The sequence below is a fragment of the Stegodyphus dumicola genome, chromosome 5, assembly GCF_044657685.1.
Source record: "Stegodyphus dumicola isolate Sdum_Otavi_A_Nest chromosome 5, ASM4465768v1".
In the NCBI taxonomy this organism is placed as follows: domain Eukaryota; kingdom Metazoa; phylum Arthropoda; class Arachnida; order Araneae; family Eresidae; genus Stegodyphus; species Stegodyphus dumicola.
Genome location: NC_140772.1, coordinates 63,320,801 through 63,341,016, shown reverse-complemented (window position 1 = coordinate 63,341,016; position 20,216 = coordinate 63,320,801). Strand labels below are relative to the sequence as shown.

Here is a 20,216-nt window from a genome sequence, read left to right as displayed (position 1 = left end):
TATCAGTCGGTAAGACTTAATTGAAGAAATTTATGGTAGTGGGTGGGACTTTGAATTCTTGAGGGATGTATTTTGTGGAGTTCTTATCTGAGAGAGACCGTCTGTTAAGATTTTTTTAAAAATACTAGTGAATGGAAATTAATTAATTTCTGGCTAATTGTCGTGTCGCAATGATTAAGAATTTAAGAAAGGAAAAAGGCATTTTCGCTATCCAAGAGCTAGTAGACAGTCTAAAGGCAGGAAATAGGCCCATTTTTTTAGTAACAGTATATGTCTGAAGACAATTAGCTTTTTACAATATATACAATTGAGTAATTACACTATATACAAATCTTTCAACTGACAGTCATCCAACTTATACCGCCTTCTCAGGTTTAGGAATAAATTATCATATCCCTATCAGTTAAATGATTTAGAGTGAGTATTTAACGCCTGCTCTTTTAAGGCAATGTTTGATAAATTGAAAGGGAATTAGATTATTTTTGAGAATTTTGATAAGGATCAAAATTTCGCGTTGTAAATCTATTGTATCTGTGCATATAGTTTTAATTCGTTGTATTTGATTAATTATAGTATTGTTAATTACTTTTTTGGATATGTTGGAGTTCCAATTTATTAATTTGTTAGTATTGAAATTGAAGTTTCTTGTTTTGTCAAAAAGTAAAATTTTTTTGTAGTTAATGATTTGAAGATCTAGAAAGTCTATGCTATTTTGTGAATTATTAGTTTTATTAAGTTTAAGACAATTTGGATAAATGTCGGAGTTTTCAATTTTACCAAAATTATTAATTGTAATAAGGTCATCAATAAATCTGTAGGTGTGTTTGTAGTAATTTAACTCTTGTGGTTGTAGATTTTTTTGACAAAATTAAATTCTTTGACAAATAAAAAGATATTACAGATCGAGGTGCTGGAATGTAAGCCCATTGGCAATCCTCTGACTTGTTTAAAAAGTTGATTTTGAAACTTGATGTAGTTATGAAAAAGTGTGCATTTTAGGTAGGTTTTCCATTTGTTAAGAGTCATGATATTGAGTATATTAGGGAAAAGTTTTGGTAGATCAAGTAGACTGGTATAGATTTCTTCTAGAGGAAGTGAGGTATATAAGTTTTCAAAATCATAGCAGTTAATGTTTTGGATGTTAATGGTATGAATGGTATTTAATACCATTCATACCATTAATTTAATACCACAGGATTTATACCACATTTTATTAATTTAATACCACATTTAATACCACAGGAGTGTTATTATGAATGATCCAGCAATAGTTATGATTAGTGTTACAATCATTGAAAATAAATTTACAGATTTTATTAAGTTGAATTGAAAAATAATAGTCTATATTTTTCTTGTAATTATTAGTTCCATTAGCTATAAATCTAAATTTTAATGGTGTTTTATGGAATTTGGGAATCGCATAAAGATTAGTAAATCTGTTGTAGTTTGCATTGAAAGTAATATTGAGTTTCTTATGAAAAGTTTTAATCCTGTTTATTATAGATGTTTCTGTAAGGTTGGCTGATTGATAAGTAGTTGCGTTGAGAAGTTCTTTATGAATAATCTCAGTGTAGAATTGTTTTCATATAATACTAAAGTTATTAGTTGCTTTATCTATTTTTGTAATAGTAAAAAGCTGTTTTAATTTACTAATATCAGATGTAAGTTGCGACCAGTTCAGTGTACTTTTAAATTTGAGGTGACTGATTTCTGTGGATATGCGTTGAAGAATTTTAGCTTTCCATTTTAAGAAGGTATCTATGGGAAAATTCAGTTGATAGCTTGCTTTAACTATAAATTCGTTGATGTTGTTTTCGAAAGTCTTGTAACAGTAATTTGTAGTCATGTTTCTGACTGGTCTAAATTTTGTACCATAACTCATTAGTGTTTTTAGTTGATGGTTTTGTATGATATTCAGGTTGCCAGTAATTATGTGCTGGTGATGAGAATCTACGTAATTGCTGTAAATTGGTGTCTTACAATGTCATTCTGCAGTTTCATCTATTTCATGGTGGTTAGTAAGCAAGTTGCTTAAGGTCCTTTGATATTTAAATGCAATCATTGGTATAGTGTCAACTGCGGGGAAGTAATCTTTACAATCTCTGATGATTCTTGAGAAATGAATATTGTCAAACTGCGGATGCAGAAAATTGACTTTAAAATAAATTTTGCGTTGAGTGAGACTATTAGAGAGTCTGAAAAGACTAAAATCAAGAATCATGTCTTTAATGATTTTTATGTCGTCGTAGCTTTCTTGAATGAATTTTTTTAGTTTGATAAGGAATTTATTAGTACAGGAGTGTAACCAGTTGAGAAGTTTCTTGGGAAAACAGTCTGAGTCAAAAAAACATTTCAATTGTTTTTTCAATGCAAGTGTATCCAAAGTGGATAAAAATCTCGCATTATTTTTTATTTTGCTTCCTCTTTTTCCTCTCTGCGTTTTGATGCTGTAGAGTTTAAATTGGCTGAAAATAGACTTCTTAGAAGTATCTCTATGACTATGTATATAAGTGTTAAGTCCATATGGATAAAGTGAACGTTGTTTTAGTATATATAGAGAGATTCCTGAAAAATTCGTGTTTTGTGATTGGGTATTATATCTAGTATCTGAAGTTGAATAGAGTTGAAGTCATGGTGTTTAAAGTGTTCTAATTCTGCTGTATTAAGTTGTGATGGTGTACTTATTTTAATGTTATTTTTTTTTTTTTTTTTTTTTTTTTATTTTTTTTTTTTTTTTTTGTGCGTTGAATTTTTTGATTTGAGCTCTATGGTTATTGATTCGAAAGTTAAGATTGTTTTTAGTCTGTCCTATATATTTAATATGTCAAGTACCGCATGTAATCATGTAAATACAGTTAAATGTTTTTCATAGAAATTGTTTTTTGGGTTTACCTGTAGCAGGCATGGCGTTAAATTTTCAAGTTTGTCATCTAGTGGAATGACATTTAGTGATTTCAATATGAGTTAAACTAGCAAGATATAAAAGTAAGGAGGCTGCTAACCTTCAATACAGTAAAGTTTTTGTATAAAAACTTTAAAACTTAAAAAGGTTGGAGATAATATATAAAGTGGGTACATTAGAGTACATTAGAGATAATATATAAAGTGGGTACATTAAACTTAGGAGATAATATAATCAATTAATCAATACTGTTTAGGAAATAAATTATTATTAACTAACTTTGCAGCAATTGCGCAAGTAATAATAACTTGTATTCGCACTAAATGGATTTAAGTTCATACAACATTTGATATGCTAAATAGCAGCTATTAGCGCTATTTATCTCTTACCTAAATTTAACGCCATGCCTGCTACAGGTAAACCCAAAAAACAATTTCTATGAAAAACATTTAACTGTATTTACATGATTACATGCGGTACTTGACATATTAAATATATAGGACAGACTAAAAACAATCTTAACTTTCGAATCAATAACCATAGAGCTCAAATCAAAAAATTCAACGCACAAAAAAAAAAAAAAATAAAAAAAATAAAAAAATAACATTAAAATAAGTACACCATCACAACTTAATACAGCAGAATTAGAACACTTTAAACACCATGACTTCAACTCTATTCAACTTCAGATACTAGATATAATACCCAATCACAAAACACGAATTTTTCAGGAATCTCTCTATATACTAAAACAACGTTCACTTTATCCATATGGACTTAACACTTATATACATAGTCATAGAGATACTTCTAAGAAGTCTATTTTCAGCCAATTTAAACTCTACAGCATCAAAACGCAGAGAGGAAAAAGAGGAAGCAAAATAAAAAATAATGCGAGATTTTTATCCACTTTCGATACACTTGCATTGAAAAAACAATTGAAATGTTTTTTTGACTCAGACTGTTTTCCCAAGAAACTTCTCAACTGGTTACACTCCTGTACTAATAAATTCCTTATCAAACTAAAAAAATTCATTCAAGAAAGCTACGACGACATAAAAATCATTAAAGACATGATTCTTGATTTTAGTCTTTTCAGACTCTCTAATAGTCTCACTCAACGCAAAATTTATTTTAAAGTCAATTTTCTGCATCCGCAGTTTGACAATATTCATTTCTCAAGAATCATCAGAGATTGTAAAGATTACTTCCCCGCAGTTGACACTATACCAATGATTGCATTTAAATATCAAAGGACCTTAAGCAACTTGCTTACTAACCACCATGAAATAGATGAAACTGCAGAATGACATTGTAAGACACCAATTTACAGCAATTACGTAGATTCTCATCACCAGCACATAATTACTGGCAACCTGAATATCATACAAAACCATCAACTAAAAACACTAATGAGTTATGGTACAAAATTTAGACCAGTCAGAAACATGACTACAAATTACTGTTACAACACTTTCGAAAACAACATCAACGAATTTATAGTTAAAGCAAGCTATCAACTGAATTTTCCCATAGATACCTTCTTAAAATGGAAAGCTAAAATTCTTCAACGCATATCCACAGAAATCAGTCACCTCAAATTTAAAAGTACACTGAACTGGTCGCAACTTACATCTGATATTAGTAAATTAAAACAGCTTTTTACTATTACAAAAATAGATAAAGCAACTAATAACTTTAGTATTAATTATATGAAAACAATTCTACACTGAGATTATTCATAAAGAACTTCTCAACGCAACTACTTATCAATCAGCCAACCTTACAGAAACATCTATAATAAACAGGATTAAAACTTTTCATAAGAAACTCAATATTACTTTCAATGCAAAGTACAACAGATTTACTAATCTTTATGCGATTCCCAAATTCCATAAAACACCATTAAAATTTAGATTTATAGCTAATGGAACTAATAATTACAAGAAAAATATAGACTATTATTTTTCAATTCAACTTAATAAAATCTGTAAATTTATTTTCAATGATTGTAACACTAATCATAACTATTGCTGGATCATTCATAATAACACTCCTGTCATTAATACCATTCATACCATTAACATCCAAAACATTAACTGCTATGATTTTGAAAACTTATATACCTCACTTCCTCTAGAAGAAATCTATACCAGTCTACTTGATCTACCAAAACTTTTCCCTAATATACTCAATATCATGACTCTTAACAAATGGAAAACCTACCTAAAATGCACACTTTTTCATAACTACATCAAGTTTCAAAATCAACTTTTTAAACAAGTCAGAGGATTGCCAATGGGCTTACATTCCAGCACCTCGATCTGTAATATCTTTTTATTTGTCAAAGAATTTAATTTTGTCAAAAAAATCTACAACCACAAGAGTTAAATTACTACAAACACACCTACAGATTTATTGATGACCTTATTACAATTAATAATTTTGGTAAAATTGAAAACTCCGACATTTATCCAAATTGTCTTAAACTTAATAAAACTAATAATTCACAAAATAGCATAGACTTTCTAGATCTTCAAATCATTAACTACAAAAAAATTTTACTTTTTGACAAAACAAGAAACTTCAATTTCAATACTAACAAATTAATAAATTGGAACTCCAACATATCCAAAAAAGTAATTAACAATACTATAATTAATCAAATACAACGAATTAAAACTATATGCACAGATACAATAGATTTACAACGCGAAATTTTGATCCTTATCAAAATTCTCAAAAATAATCTAATTCCCTTTCAATTTATCAAACATTGCCTTAAAAGAGCAGGCGTTAAATACTCACTCTAAATCATTTAACTGATAGGGATATGATAATTTATTCCTAAACCTGAGAAGGCGGTATAAGTTGGATGACTGTCAGTTGAAAGATTTGTATATAGTGTAATTACTCAATTGTATATATTGTAAAAAGCTAATTGTCTTCAGACATATACTGTTACTAAAAAAATGGGCCTATTTCCTGCCTTTAGACTGTCTACTAGCTCTTGGATAGCGAAAATGCCTTTTTCCTTTTTTAAATTCTTAATCATTGCGACACGACAATTAGCCAGAAATTAATTAATTTCCATTCACTAGTATTTTTAAAAAAATCTTAACAGACGGTCTCTCTCAGATAAGAACTCCACAAAATACATCCCTCAAGAATTCAAAGTCCCACCCACTACCATAAATTTCTTCAACCAAGTCTTACCGACTGATATAATTCAAAGCCCCTACTGCCGCTAAGAATTTTCGGACACCCTACACTTCTGACTCAGACACGAAGAGAACACACTGCCAACTCCCCCACTAGAAAGAATGTAAGTTACTTAATACCTTTCTGGCCTTTATATCTTCATGTACATTCACTGATCTTATTTATATTACTTTCTATTTTATTTTTATATTATTTTTATATTATTTTTATGTTCTCTTTGATTTGTTTTTGCAAAGTTTGCATTATTTATCTTTTTTATAATCTTCTATGTTTATTTCAACTTTACTTTGATTTCGATTTCATAATGACAATTTCCAATGTTTAATTTCTACAAATAATATAGTACTCAAATACATAAAGATGATAGTGTCTGGGACGATTACTCGAGTTTTACAAGATTTCTCTACAGTAATTGATTTTTACTCCAAATTGAATTGACTAGAATGCTTCATGAGAATCAGTTCTTTGAGTAACAACTATTCGCGGAAATATTTGGCCTGACTAGAATTGCCGGTTTGGCTTTAACTTATAACTCGAGTAAAGACGAAACACTTTCATATTTACGTATTTTTATCAATTATTGATCATTGAACGGGAGTTGGTTTGTTCCCCTTGAAAAGTCAACTAATTTCCGATCAATGACAATAATTACATGTTTTAATTTTTACTTTTACAATTGTAATATTATTCCTCGTGATGATTTAACTCCAGTCCCCGTTAAAACATTATTAACATTTTGCTTTCAAATTACTTCAAAACATCTTTCAAAATATAACTTACCAGTATGGATGCACACTTTTAAAATAATTCTACTTTAATTAAACTTAGGAGATAATATAATCAATTAATCAATACTGTTTAGGAAATAAATTATTATTAACTAACTTTGCAGCAATTGCGCAAGTAATAATAACTTGTATTCGCACTAAATGGATTTAAGTTCATACAACATTTGATATGCTAAATAGCAGCTATTAGCGCTATTTATCTCTTATCTAATGTACCCACTTTATATATTATCTCCAACCTTTTTAAGTTTTAAAGTTTTTATACAAAAACTTTACTGTATTGAAGGTTAGCAGCCTCCTTACTTTTATATCTTGCTAGTTTAACTCATATTGAAATCACTAAATGTCATTCCACTAGATGACAAACTTGAAAATTTAACGCCATGCCTGCTACAGGTAAACCCAAAAAACAATTTCTATGAAAAACATTTAACTGTATTTACATGATTACATGCGGTACTTGACATATTAAATATATAGGACAGACTAAAAACAATCTTAACTTTCGAATCAATAACCATAGAGCTCAAATCAAAAAATTCAACGCACAAAAAAAAAAAAAAAAAAAAAAAAAAAAAAAAAAATAACATTAAAATAAGTACACCATCACAACTTAATACAGCAGAATTAGAACACTTTAAAAACCATGACTTCAACTCTATTCAACTTCAGATACTAGATATAATACCCAATCACAAAACACGAATTTTTCAGGAATCTCTCTATATATACTAAAACAACGTTCACTTTATCCATATGGACTTAACACTTATATACATAGTCATAGAAATACTTCTAAGAAGTCTATTTTCAGCCAATTTAAACTCTACAGCATCAAAACGCAGAGAGGAAAAAGAGGAAGCAAAATAAAAAATAATGCGAGATTTTTATCCACTTTGGATACACTTGCATTGAAAAAACAATTGAAATGTTTTTTTGACTCAGACTGTTTTCCCAAGAAACTTCTCAACTGGTTACACTCCTGTACTAATAAATTCCTTATCAAACTAAAAAAATTCATTCAAGAAAGCTACGACGACATAAAAATCATTAAAGACATGATTCTTGATTTTAGTCTTTTCAGACTCTCTAATAGTCTCACTCAACGCAAAATTTATTTTAAAGTCAATTTTCTGCATCCGCAGTTTGACAATATTCATTTCTCAAGAATCATCAGAGATTGTAAAGATTACTTCCCCGCAGTTGACACTATACCAATGATTGCATTTAAATATCAAAGGACCTTAAGCAACTTGCTTACTAACCACCATGAAATAGATGAAACTGCAGAATGACATTGTAAGACACCAATTTACAGCAATTACGTAGATTCTCATCACCAGCACATAATTACTGGCAACCTGAATATCATACAAAACCATCAACTAAAAACACTAATGAGTTATGGTACAAAATTTAGACCAGTCAGAAACATGACTACAAATTACTGTTACAAGACTTTCGAAAACAACATCAACGAATTTATAGTTAAAGCAAGCTATCAACTGAATTTTCCCATAGATACCTTCTTAAAATGGAAAGCTAAAATTCTTCAACGCATATCCACAGAAATCAGTCACCTCAAATTTAAAAGTACACTGAACTGGTCGCAACTTACATCTGATATTAGTAAATTAAAACAGCTTTTTACTATTACAAAAATAGATAAAGCAACTAATAACTTTAGTATTAATTATATGAAAACAATTCTACACTGAGATTATTCATAAAGAACTTCTCAACGCAACTACTTATCAATCAGCCAACCTTACAGAAACATCTATAATAAACAGGATTAAAACTTTTCATAAGAAACTCAATATTACTTTCAATGCAAAGTACAACAGATTTACTAATCTTTATGCGATTCCCAAATTCCATAAAACACCATTAAAATTTAGATTTATAGCTAATGGAACTAATAATTACAAGAAAAATATAGACTATTATTTTTCAATTCAACTTAATAAAATCTGTAAATTTATTTTCAATGATTGTAACACTAATCATAACTATTGCTGGATCATTCATAATAACACTCCTGTCATTAATGCCATTCATACCATTAACATCCAAAACATTAACTGCTATGATTTTGAAAACTTATATACCTCACTTCCTCTAGAAGAAATCTATACCAGTCTACTTGATCTACCAAAACTTTTCCCTAATATACTCAATATCATGACTCTTAACAAATGGAAAACCTACCTAAAATGCACACTTTTTCATAACTACATCAAGTTTCAAAATCAACTTTTTAAACAAGTCAGAGGATTGCCAATGGGCTTACATTCCAGCACCTCGATCTGTAATATCTTTTTATTTGTCAAAGAATTTAACTTCCAAAAAAATCTACAACCACAAGAGTTAAATTACTACAAACATACCTACAGATTTATTGATGACCTTATTACAATTAATAATTTTGGTAAAATTGAAAACTCCGACATTTATCCAAATTGTCTTAAACTTAATAAAACTAATAATTCACAAAATAGCATAGACTTTCTAGATCTTCAAATCATTAACTACAAAAAAAATTTTACTTTTTGACAAAACAAGAAACTTCAATTTCAATACTAACAAATTAATAAATTGGAACTCCAACATATCCAAAAAAGTAATTAACAATACTATAATTAATCAAATACAACGAATTAAAACTATATGCACAGATACAATAGATTTACAACGCGAAATTTTGATCCTTATCAAAATTCTCAAAAATAATCTAATTCCCTTTCAATTTATCAAACATTGCCTTAAAAGAGCAGGCGTTAAATACTCACTCTAAATCATTTAACTGATAGGGATATGATAATTTATTCCTAAACCTGAGAAGGCGGTATAAGTTGGATGACTGTCAGTTGAAAGATTTGTATATAGTGTAATTACTCAATTGTATATATTGTAAAAAGCTAATTGTCTTCAGACATATACTGTTACTAAAAAAATGGGCCTATTTCCTGCCTTTAGACTGTCTACTAGCTCTTGGATAGCGAAAATGCCTTTTTCCTTTTTTAAATTCTTAATCATTGCGACACGACAATTAGCCAGAAATTAATTAATTTCCATTCACTAGTATTTTTAAAAAAATCTTAACAGACGGTCTCTCTCAGATAAGAACTCCACAAAATACATCCCTCAAGAATTCAAAGTCCCACCCACTACCATAAATTTCTTCAACCAAGTCTTACCGACTGATATAATTCAAAGCCCCTACTGCCGCTAAGAATTTTCGGACACCCTACACTTCTGACTCAGACACGAAGAGAACACATTGCCAACTCCCCCACTAGAAAGAATGTAAGTTACTTAATACCTTTCTGGCCTTTATATCTTCATGTACATTCACTGATCTTATTTATATTATTTTCTATTTTATTTTTATATTATTTTTATATTATTTTTATGTTCTCTTTGATTTGTTTTTGCAAAGTTTGCATTATTTATCTTTTTTATAATCTTCTATGTTTATTTCAACTTTACTTTGATTTCGATTTCATAATGACAATTTCCAATGTTTAATTTCTACAAATAATATAGTACTCAAATACATAAAGATGATAGTGTCTGGGACGATTACTCGAGTTTTACAAGATTTCTCTACAGTAATTGATTTTTACTCCAAATTGAATTGACTAGAATGCTTCATGAGAATCAGTTCTTTGAGTAACAACTATTCGCGGAAATATTTGGCCTGACTAGAATTGCCGGTTTGGCTTTAACTTATAACTCGAGTAAAGACGAAACACTTTCATATTTACGTATTTTTATCAATTATTGATCATTGAACGGGAGTTGGTTTGTTCCCCTTGAAAAGTCAACTAATTTCCGATCAATGACAATAATTACATGTTTTAATTTTTACTTTTACAATTGTAATATTATTCCTCGTGATGATTTAACTCCAGTCCCCGTTAAAACATTATTAACATTTTGCTTTCAAATTACTTCAAAACATCTTTCAAAATATAACTTACCAGTATGGATGCACACTTTTAAAATAATTCTACTTTAATTAAACTTAGGAGATAATATAATCAATTAATCAATACTGTTTAGGAAATAAATTATATATATATATATATATATATAATGCAAAATTAATCAAAATAAATTAAATTAATGCGTTTAAAATCTATTCTGTATTGAATTCATAACAAACTATATGCAAAAATAAAAAAACACAGAAGCGCATGGGTAAATTGCACGAAAGGTGCAATAAATGTTAAAGCTCAAAATTGGGGGGGGGAAACTAATTTACATTCGTTGCATCGAAGGGGGGTTGTCGTAACGAAATAAATCAGATAAATCAGCATATTTTTCTGAACTAACAAAGACACATTAAAAATCAGAGTTGGATACATAAAATAATCTCAGAAATTAATCAAAGTAATCTTTCTTTTTATCAGTCAGAGGGGATGGACTATACATATATATATTTGTTATACTATCAGTCTTGAGATCTATTTTAACGACCCTGTAATGTAGATACTTCATATACTCGTATATCCTGAGATTCAAATACGTTACATTTCCAGCAATTTAAAAATTGACATAATTGTTGAAAACGCAAATAATAAAAAACGCATGAGCTATTAGAAAATATTCCTTAGAGTAAAAATTACGACAAATTATTAACAATTACCAAAGAGAATAAAATTATTTCACATGCATATTCAGTTATTATACAAGAGTAAATATTAATGCTCAAATCGCTTTCAATTTTCTGCGTTAGAATCATTAGGTTTATTTCGAAACACTTAAAAGCGAGAAAATCAGCGATGCCCTCGCTGGGATTCTAGTTCAGACTTTCCGATTGCTTGCCGGGCGTACTTCCAACTACACCACAAAGGCACGCAGTAAAGAGGGAAAAGATGTGTTGTGACGTATCTCATTTGTCTGACAGTAACACCAGAACAAGACCACGAAATTCATCGTGGCAAGGAGAACAAGATTGCGCCTGTAACAAGAGCCTTGATTACCATACAGGCGACGGTACGATTTCGCTCAGTTTCGCCTCCAATTTTGATGGAGAGCACCCCGGGGAGACCAGACCGAGGGTCTCTCACCCCTCTTTCCCTACAACAAACTTCTCGAGAGGACTTCCGACTTATATATTTAGAGTGTCCCTATGCCATATATTTACAGTGTCCCCATACCCCATGCAGAGGCACTATACATTTACAAACAACTATCTCCGGGATAAACAACCCATCCTTCGGTACATTCTAAAATATCTGTTGGACGGTGGACGCCATTTACGTTTTCGATGTGAATTTGTAGTTCGATTGACTTAATAATTAATACATGTACATTAAAAAAGAGATCGGTCGCATTTCGCTTTGTATTGGTATCTGTGTTGGACGCGATTTCTATTTCATTAAAAATTAGAAAACTTTCACATAGAATTTTATTGAAAACTGAAACATTTTCATTGTGATCGCGCAGTGGGGGGCACACGTTAAACGATCGGCTGGCGCCATGGTACCCACGAGCATAGGGTTGGGACCCCGGTCCTAACTACTTTACCGTCTGGGCGGCAGAGAGAAAAAGTACCTTGCGTTATGTCCTACTAAAGGGGACCCAATTGCCAAATCCTGGTAGAGACGAATTTTCGACCACAACATTTTAGTTTGGGCGCTACTTGTGGAGCGATTAGATATTTAATGGAGGAGGTACCATGAAAAATGAGCAAAACAGCACTTGTTCAAATACACTTCTAATATCACATATGAGATTTAATCTTTGTCTCTCAGTTATTAGTAAGTTATTACGCAATTATCTCAACTTAGAAGTTGTAATAGTTTAATATATTATATTATTACCATTAGTTTATTGTGGATTGAAAGGTTTTTGGTTATTAGTATTTTGGTTATCAGTTATTAGTTATTTTTGGTTATCAGTTATTTAATTACTGTTGCATTTTGAGCTAAAGTACGTGACGACCGTAAATTCTTTGAAACAGGTGATAGTATAAAAGCAGAAATTAGGAAACAGGATTAAACACTAGCTCTTACAATGCTACTGATACGAATTTAAGCATTTCAGGTGTATTTAATATTCTGAAATTTTCAAAGCTGGTTCAGGATAGAATATTTTTTTTTATTGTGAAGCTATAAGGTATTTCTCCCGCCTTCTTAGCATGCCTTCTTGGTGAAATGGTCAGCACACTCGGCGCGTATTCGAGAGGTCCGAGGTTTGAGTACCTGAGAGGGCATTGATCATTTTTCATGTCTCCTGCTTTGAAATAACCTAATATCTCTACAAACCAAGAGTGGGAATATCCGTACTTTTCAATAACTTGTTATAAATGTTAATGAAATATTTTTTACTGAAATCTGAATTCAGCTTGTTGGTGATAAGCTGCCAGTTTTCATTCGTATAAAAAGCAGTTTAAAATTGCTGTGATAATTCAAGCTAAGCGCAGGGTGAATATGAAATAATGAAATATTTTCATGATAGTTTTTATTGTGTGTGTGTGTGTGGACTTTACCTAAAGTGGAATATTTGTTATTTTATTCGTATGAAAGAGAATGTTTTTTCCTAGGCATACCAAAAATAGAAATTGTTTTAGCCTTTACATATATTTAAATAAGAATTAATAACATAATATTAGGCAAATCAATTTACTTGTTCAGTTTCCGAATGACAGATTTCAAAGTTTGAAAGTCTGGTCTCTCTCCTGGATCTTCAGACCAACATCTCTTAATTACTTGAATCATGCTTTCATCACATGTGTCTGAATCCAGTCGAGGGCGGAAAGGTGGCTTCAATCCGTAACATACATTTTCCACAATTTCTGAAAAGAGAGAAATGCATTCTATTATTCAGATATAAAGCATACTGTAGAAATCAAATATACAGCTTTTACATTTGCATTATTGCAAACTTTGACTTCGTGTATAATTCTAGGATTACTTCGCATAGAATTTTGAATTATACAGAAAAGTTTTCGAGCTTGAAGATTGATTTCCTGGTTATATCAGATGATTTGAAACAATATGTTCGTATTTTTATGATTAGATTTAATCTCAAGTAGATTAAATTAAGATTAAAAGGTGATTAGGTTAAATTAGAACTTCATTAGTCAAGATAACCTCCTTCATAATCTACAATACCTTGCTAACATTTTGGTAGCATGAAAAAACTATGATGATAAAACGCTCTTGTTTAAAGGCGATAAATTTCTGAATATTGTCTTTCGAGAGCTTGGTGTTTAGTGAACTGGGTATTTATCGTTTGTAAGGACCATGAAGCCAAATTCCCCAACACGTACGCTGTGACGATTCTGGCGTTGTTGGCGTCACAGCTTAACTACCGATAATATAGATAGGTGGCGCTTATTTTCAAAGTTGATCCAATTTAGTGTATTTTATTCCTTTTACATTGTTATTTAGGTTTTTCTGCCATTTTGCGACGATGATGATAATCTGGAAATTGCCAAAGAACGAAGAAGATGCTATAAGTTTCTTCCAAGAGAAAGACATTTTAAAATGAAACCATTTTTGTGCAAACGGCCATGCACTGGGGTTATAAGTAGGCGAGAAATGCCGTTGAATGTGTAACGTTGTCAGTTGTCGGCGTACGGTCGGTCTTCGTATTAAGAATTTCTTGGGGGGAATCTAGGATTCCATTTACAAAAGCCTTGCGCTTTATTGGGAAGAGGAATTTACTTTTGTGTTGTGGTGCCAACGTTAGATGCATTTCAGCCCCGAAAGTTCTGTAACAATTATATACTTGAAATTTGCTTACTGTACCTGCAGAAGCAATCGATGAAGACTGCGGGAACAGGGAAGATAATCGAAATCGACGAAAGTCTTTTCTTGGAACAGAAAAGTAACTGCCGCCTATTGCTTCCCGAGAATCGGTGTTTGGTGGCATTTACCGGGAACGAAAGAATGCTTTTGCGTAGCGATGCCCGTTTGGAAAGCAAATACGTTTTTTCGAGAAATTGCTGCACTCATAGAGGACGGCTCAACGATATTTTCGGGTTCCTGGTGTGGCTACGAAATCGGAGAAATAGAAAAAGCCGGCTTTGAACATTCAAAAGTGAACCACTTCATGGATCCAGAAACCGGGACGTATACGCAGACCATAGAAAGGCTGTGGAGATCTGCGGAACAAAAAGCATAGAGGAGCTGCGAGACATCACTTGAATTCGTATCTCTCAGAATTTATGTGACGCAGTGTAACCGGTAGTGATAAATTTGGTTAAATTTTATTGCCAACCGCTGAGTTGTAAATAATCTAACTCCATTATAATTTATATTTTTATTACAAAGTTAATAACGAAATTCTGTTGTTATTCCTTGTAACCAGAGCACATTACTTTTGTTTTTGTTAAGTAAAAGCTTATTAAACCCATTATAATTCAAATATATTTTGAATAAATTAAATATATGATTTTATAGTATCAGATAATATCGCCAGTGTTGGCGATAACTCAGAAGAGAAGTCGCCAGTGCATGATTCCTATATACTATATACCGCAAACTGAATACTGGAATGATAAATGTAGTAAATGTTTGAAGAGACATCAGTGAAATTGAATAAGACACAGAGCCTCTCAACCAAATTACTTTATATGAATTTTAAAAGAAGTTTCTCTGATATGTCTTTATAATTAACTACAGCCGTTTGCAGTTGGCATTCTAACAGTATACAGGTAAATAATAGCTAGAGTGTGCATTAGTAACTCAGAGTGAACAACATCAACAGCCATAAAAACAAGTAAAACCTTCTTCAAATGTAGATTGGGACTCCATTTGAGAAGGTTTCTTTTTAATAGCTATTGATAAGATTGAGAGTATAAACAATATGATTGTCGTAAAAGTGATTGCTCGATCCATTAGAGGTTCCATTTCATGCTATTGCAAAAACAACAAAGATTTCACTAGGCTTTGTGGTTTGTTGATTCCGGCTACAATTTGAGGGATTCATTTAATTTTTAATTTCGTCTATTCTGTGGAGATAGTTATTGTTAATAAGAGTTGAATGACTGTTTCTTTATGCATTAGACAAAGGTTAAACTCAACTAACCCTGTCAAAGTTTCATCATTAACGCATATGGGTGATCCAGACTTTCATCATTTTCATAAAACTGCAAATGAAAATTGCAACTCCTTAGATGATAATATACTTGACTTGGGTATCAGTTAGATATATTTGTATTATGATGAAATTTGAATTCAAAGAGCAAATCAATTTGAGTTTTCATTGCATAATTCTTTAAAGCAAATTTTTTAATAATTTAAAGCCATATCTTTTATTTAAATTAGAATATTAATCAGAAGAACGTTTTCAATGTTATGTGAATCCTCCATGTTAATGTATGGTTTATGTAAATCGTCTGCTGTTTATAACTGAGTGTAGAAACGCAATCGAACTTTTAAAATGATTTCATATCTTCTATTTCATTTTTATTACTAGAACACTTCAAAAAATTATTACTACACACAATTGTTAATATTTTCTCTAATTCTACGCACAAACTGGTTTATATTTTATAAAATAAATTTGTTTAGACTGTTTTATGAAGTTAGTAGTCGTTTTCGTTTTGAATTAAATAACGAATATGCTTCCAAAATCCAAATGAAAAGAAGATATTAAAAGCAGTTCATAACAATTTGCTTATTAAATATAGTATATTAAACATAACGAAAATCGTTTGCTAATTAATCAGTGGAAAAGGAATGAAATTAAAATATTCTTTCATTTTGAAGCTTCACAGTTTTCAAATTAAATTTCTATTGTTCTAAATTAAAAAAATTATTAATGTAAATTAACAGTAAATAACACTTTATAGACATTACATGAAATCTTTAATATGTTGATTTCTTTGGCAGGCCGTTGTGAAGTATAATTAACTATTATTTACAAATTTCGACAGGAATGTGAATTTTGTGTTTAGTAACATATAATTACGATATTACCCCGCCAAAGTTTTCTTTACGAGTATGCAAATGAAATAAATAAAAATAAATTTCAGACTTTATGTGTAAAACGAAGTGAAAATTTACTAAATGAGTTTTGAAACTTTTGTTGAGAAATATAATAATGAAATAATTAATAACCTTTTCGGAAATATACGTAAAGTTACACAACAGACAGAATTTACCTTTTGGTGAAAGCTCAGCGCCAGTGTAGAAGACACTTCGTCGAACAACTATCTCATGGGCGATGATAGCGAATGAATAGACGTCTCCTTTTTGCGTTCCATCTAACGGTCTGTTCTGCATCCTCAGCAACTCAGGAGCTGTCCACAGTTTCCCTAAAAATATTTTGTATGCATAACGAAGATACATGTTCTGTCATTAAAAAAATATTTCTTTCGATATCTGCAATTTTAGCTAACCATATTTTCAGAAAAAAATCTTAGTGGCTTCCTTATGTATTTATCACATACACATAATTTTACGATATTTTTCCGTTATGCACCTGACACTCTTTTTGTCTTCTGTGAAAGAGAAGCCAAGGATTTCTTTTATATAATCTTCGTGATTAACAGCGTTCAGTCGATTTCAGAACTACGCTTTTACGCTTAACCAGGATATGTACGCGATGTTGACATGTTTCTTTCTATGATTATCTCGCGTTCTGTGGCAAATATATGAGCAGTGACAAGTTTTTGTGTTCAGTAACATATAGTTAGGATGAAAATTTACACTCAGGGAAATTTTAATCAATCTATGTACTAGATTTTATGAACACTATCTCCATGTTTTTATTGCATTTAATTAAATGAACGATTAAAAAAAATACTATACGTAAAGTGATATTAAAGCAAAGCTTACTTCTCCAGTGAGCATACGAATCTTCGTTCTCATTTTCGTCATAAATTCTAAGACAATGAAGACCAAAATCCGTCACTTTCAAGACAAAGCGACTATCCACAACACAGTTAGTAGATTTTAAATTCCCATGAGAACGTATTTCACTGCTATGAAGGTAAGCCATTCCCTGGAAAAAAGGACAATTCATATAATAAATACAACGAAGTACAAATTAAATAGAAGCAAAAGAGCTAATTTCATCGACTAATTTAATTAATCTTCATGTTTTTTTCCGTATCTGTGTTTTCTCGTTCTAAGTTCATATAATTATAAACAAAGTTGATTTTATATAATTCCATTGGCCATTTAATCTTCTGTAACGTAGAAATTCATCAATACATTTAAATTCGTCTTATATGTCTTATACGAATCATTCTCTTTCTCTCTCTTTTTTTAAACGCCTTAAATTAGTCTTTTATGGCTATCTGATACTTGCGCCAGGTAATGTATTGACTATAACAGTGAAGTGCTGTGCAGTCAAGTGAATATAGCATATTGTTACGAAATGTATAGGAGCTTTAAGATGGCTTCCCCGCAAAGCAGTTTTAGGGTTGCCATAAAATAGCAAGAAGGGAAGGGTTGCCACATTTGGAGAGAAATTGCCCATTTGGCGAAAAAATTGGCGATAAACCATGGACGCTTGGAGAACCTTCTGGAACGAATTCTTACCGGTTTAGCCCAGAATGTTCTCGAACACAGGCCGAAAGCTATATAAACCCTCCTGGTCCGCAGTCAACCAGTGTGTGCTTCATCAAGAGGGCGAGTGAGTGTGCCTCGTCTAGTCAGTATCGAGTTGGCGTCACGTCTAGCGAGTCAATCCCTACGGAGTCGATCGAGTTGACAGCCGGGCAACGAGTGCCGAGTAGGTCGTCGAATGCATCGAATGAGTCTCTTAGTGTATCGCGGTTAGTGCATCGTCGAAAGAGCGTGTTGAGCTCTGGGAACGACTGAACCGAAGAGTCGGGAGCCTTGCTCTGTGTGTTGTCGAGTGAATCGCGAGATGTAGCGTGGAGAGTCTCGAGAGTACGTGGAGTTCCGAGAAAGACCGAGCAGAGTCGGGAGCTGTACTCCGGAAAGCAGAGTCGGGTGCTTTGCAGAAAGCGGTCTCCACCGCTATTGTCTGACAGTGTGAAGGCTGTGTCGCTGATTGTTCCAGAGTGTATATAGTAGATCTTCGACGACTGTAAAAGTGTTTTGGAGCTGTGCTGATTAATATTAATAAATAAAGTGTGTTTCGATACTTCATCCAGTGTCGTTGTTATCCACTCCAGATCTACGAACCCCGTACGAACGTGAAGGAAGAAAATAACGTAACAACTGGTGTCAGAAGAAAAGAAAAACGCATCAATATTTAATCGAAGCGTATTAGCATATAGTATAGTTCATTATCATTTATATATTGAATATTTATTCACTAACCACAACAAATGCCTCTTTTTTTAAAAACAGACAAAATAAACATGAAAAAATCCAGCTTTGTTTAGTTTCGGTTACACAGAAATAAATTGTGCGTTTGCTTTATGGAAATAAAAAATAATTGTTTGTTTAATTCAGCACAGTAAAAATGCAAAAAATATCTTGTGTTTAATCTTTATCTGTGTAAACAAAACCTTATTTCATTTTAAGTAAAAAGGAAACGGGTGGTGTGTTTAGTTAAGCAAAAAATTTCACTGTTCCTACTTGAGAAATAAATCTGATTAATTTTTTATTTTTTTAAGGGTTATCTTTAACCAAATAGAACAAGATAAATGAAAAAAAAATGAAATGTCTTAATAATAATAACAATAATAATAGTAATGATTTAAAAAACCCCATAGTTATTCGTATTTTTTCGATTACTGAAATGGCTTTAGTTTCAGCTGTTCTTCAATTATATCAGTAAAGCTCTATCGTACACAAATATTTCTTTGTTTACATTAATATATAAATTTTATTATTGTATATAAAGATTAAATTTTAAATAGATACCCATAGTTTATTAAATAATCCGGACAGTGTGGAAGTAACCAGGGTTTGCTGTATTATAATGTTTACGTTTTCGTCTGTCATTGACTAATAGTCTGCTCCAAAGCAACTATTTCCTACTTCGTTTTGTGTTTCCATTTCTTCCACTTCTGTAAGGTAAGTGAAGTCATTGAATTCGAATTTTAGGAAGAGCTAAACTTGTTTGTATAATGATTTTGGGCTTATCATGACTTGTGATTACTTAGAACATCACATGCCCCTATTCAAATGTTATATTCTCACTCCTGTATACACTTCTTAAACTTATCAATATGTGCGTTCGTAGATTAACGTGCAAAAGTATTTTTATTATATGTAATTGTACTGCATGAAGTAACCAAGCAATCTGATTTATAATTTCATGAAATTAACAAAAACAAGCATAATTAATCATCAATATAATTCAGTTTTATCAACCTGATCCTGACAATATGAAGTCGTCCAAAAGAGGGATAAAAA

At 31.2% G+C, this 20,216-nt stretch overlaps 1 protein-coding gene across 1 annotated transcript in view; it reads right to left on the bottom strand.

The window, feature by feature from the left end:
- The window catches only part of LOC118189270 (atrial natriuretic peptide receptor 1-like), a 184,839-nt gene that overhangs the window by 48,625 nt on the left and 115,998 nt on the right, over positions 1–20,216 (bottom strand). Inside the window, exons 12-14 of the mRNA XM_085816715.1 lie at positions 17,715–17,880; positions 17,039–17,191; positions 13,552–13,720 (exon numbers count right to left, since the gene is read on the bottom strand). Of these exons, the coding sequence (XP_085672841.1) occupies positions 13,552–13,720; positions 17,039–17,191; positions 17,715–17,880 (488 nt within the window). The remainder of the gene's footprint in view (positions 1–13,551; positions 13,721–17,038; positions 17,192–17,714; positions 17,881–20,216) is intronic.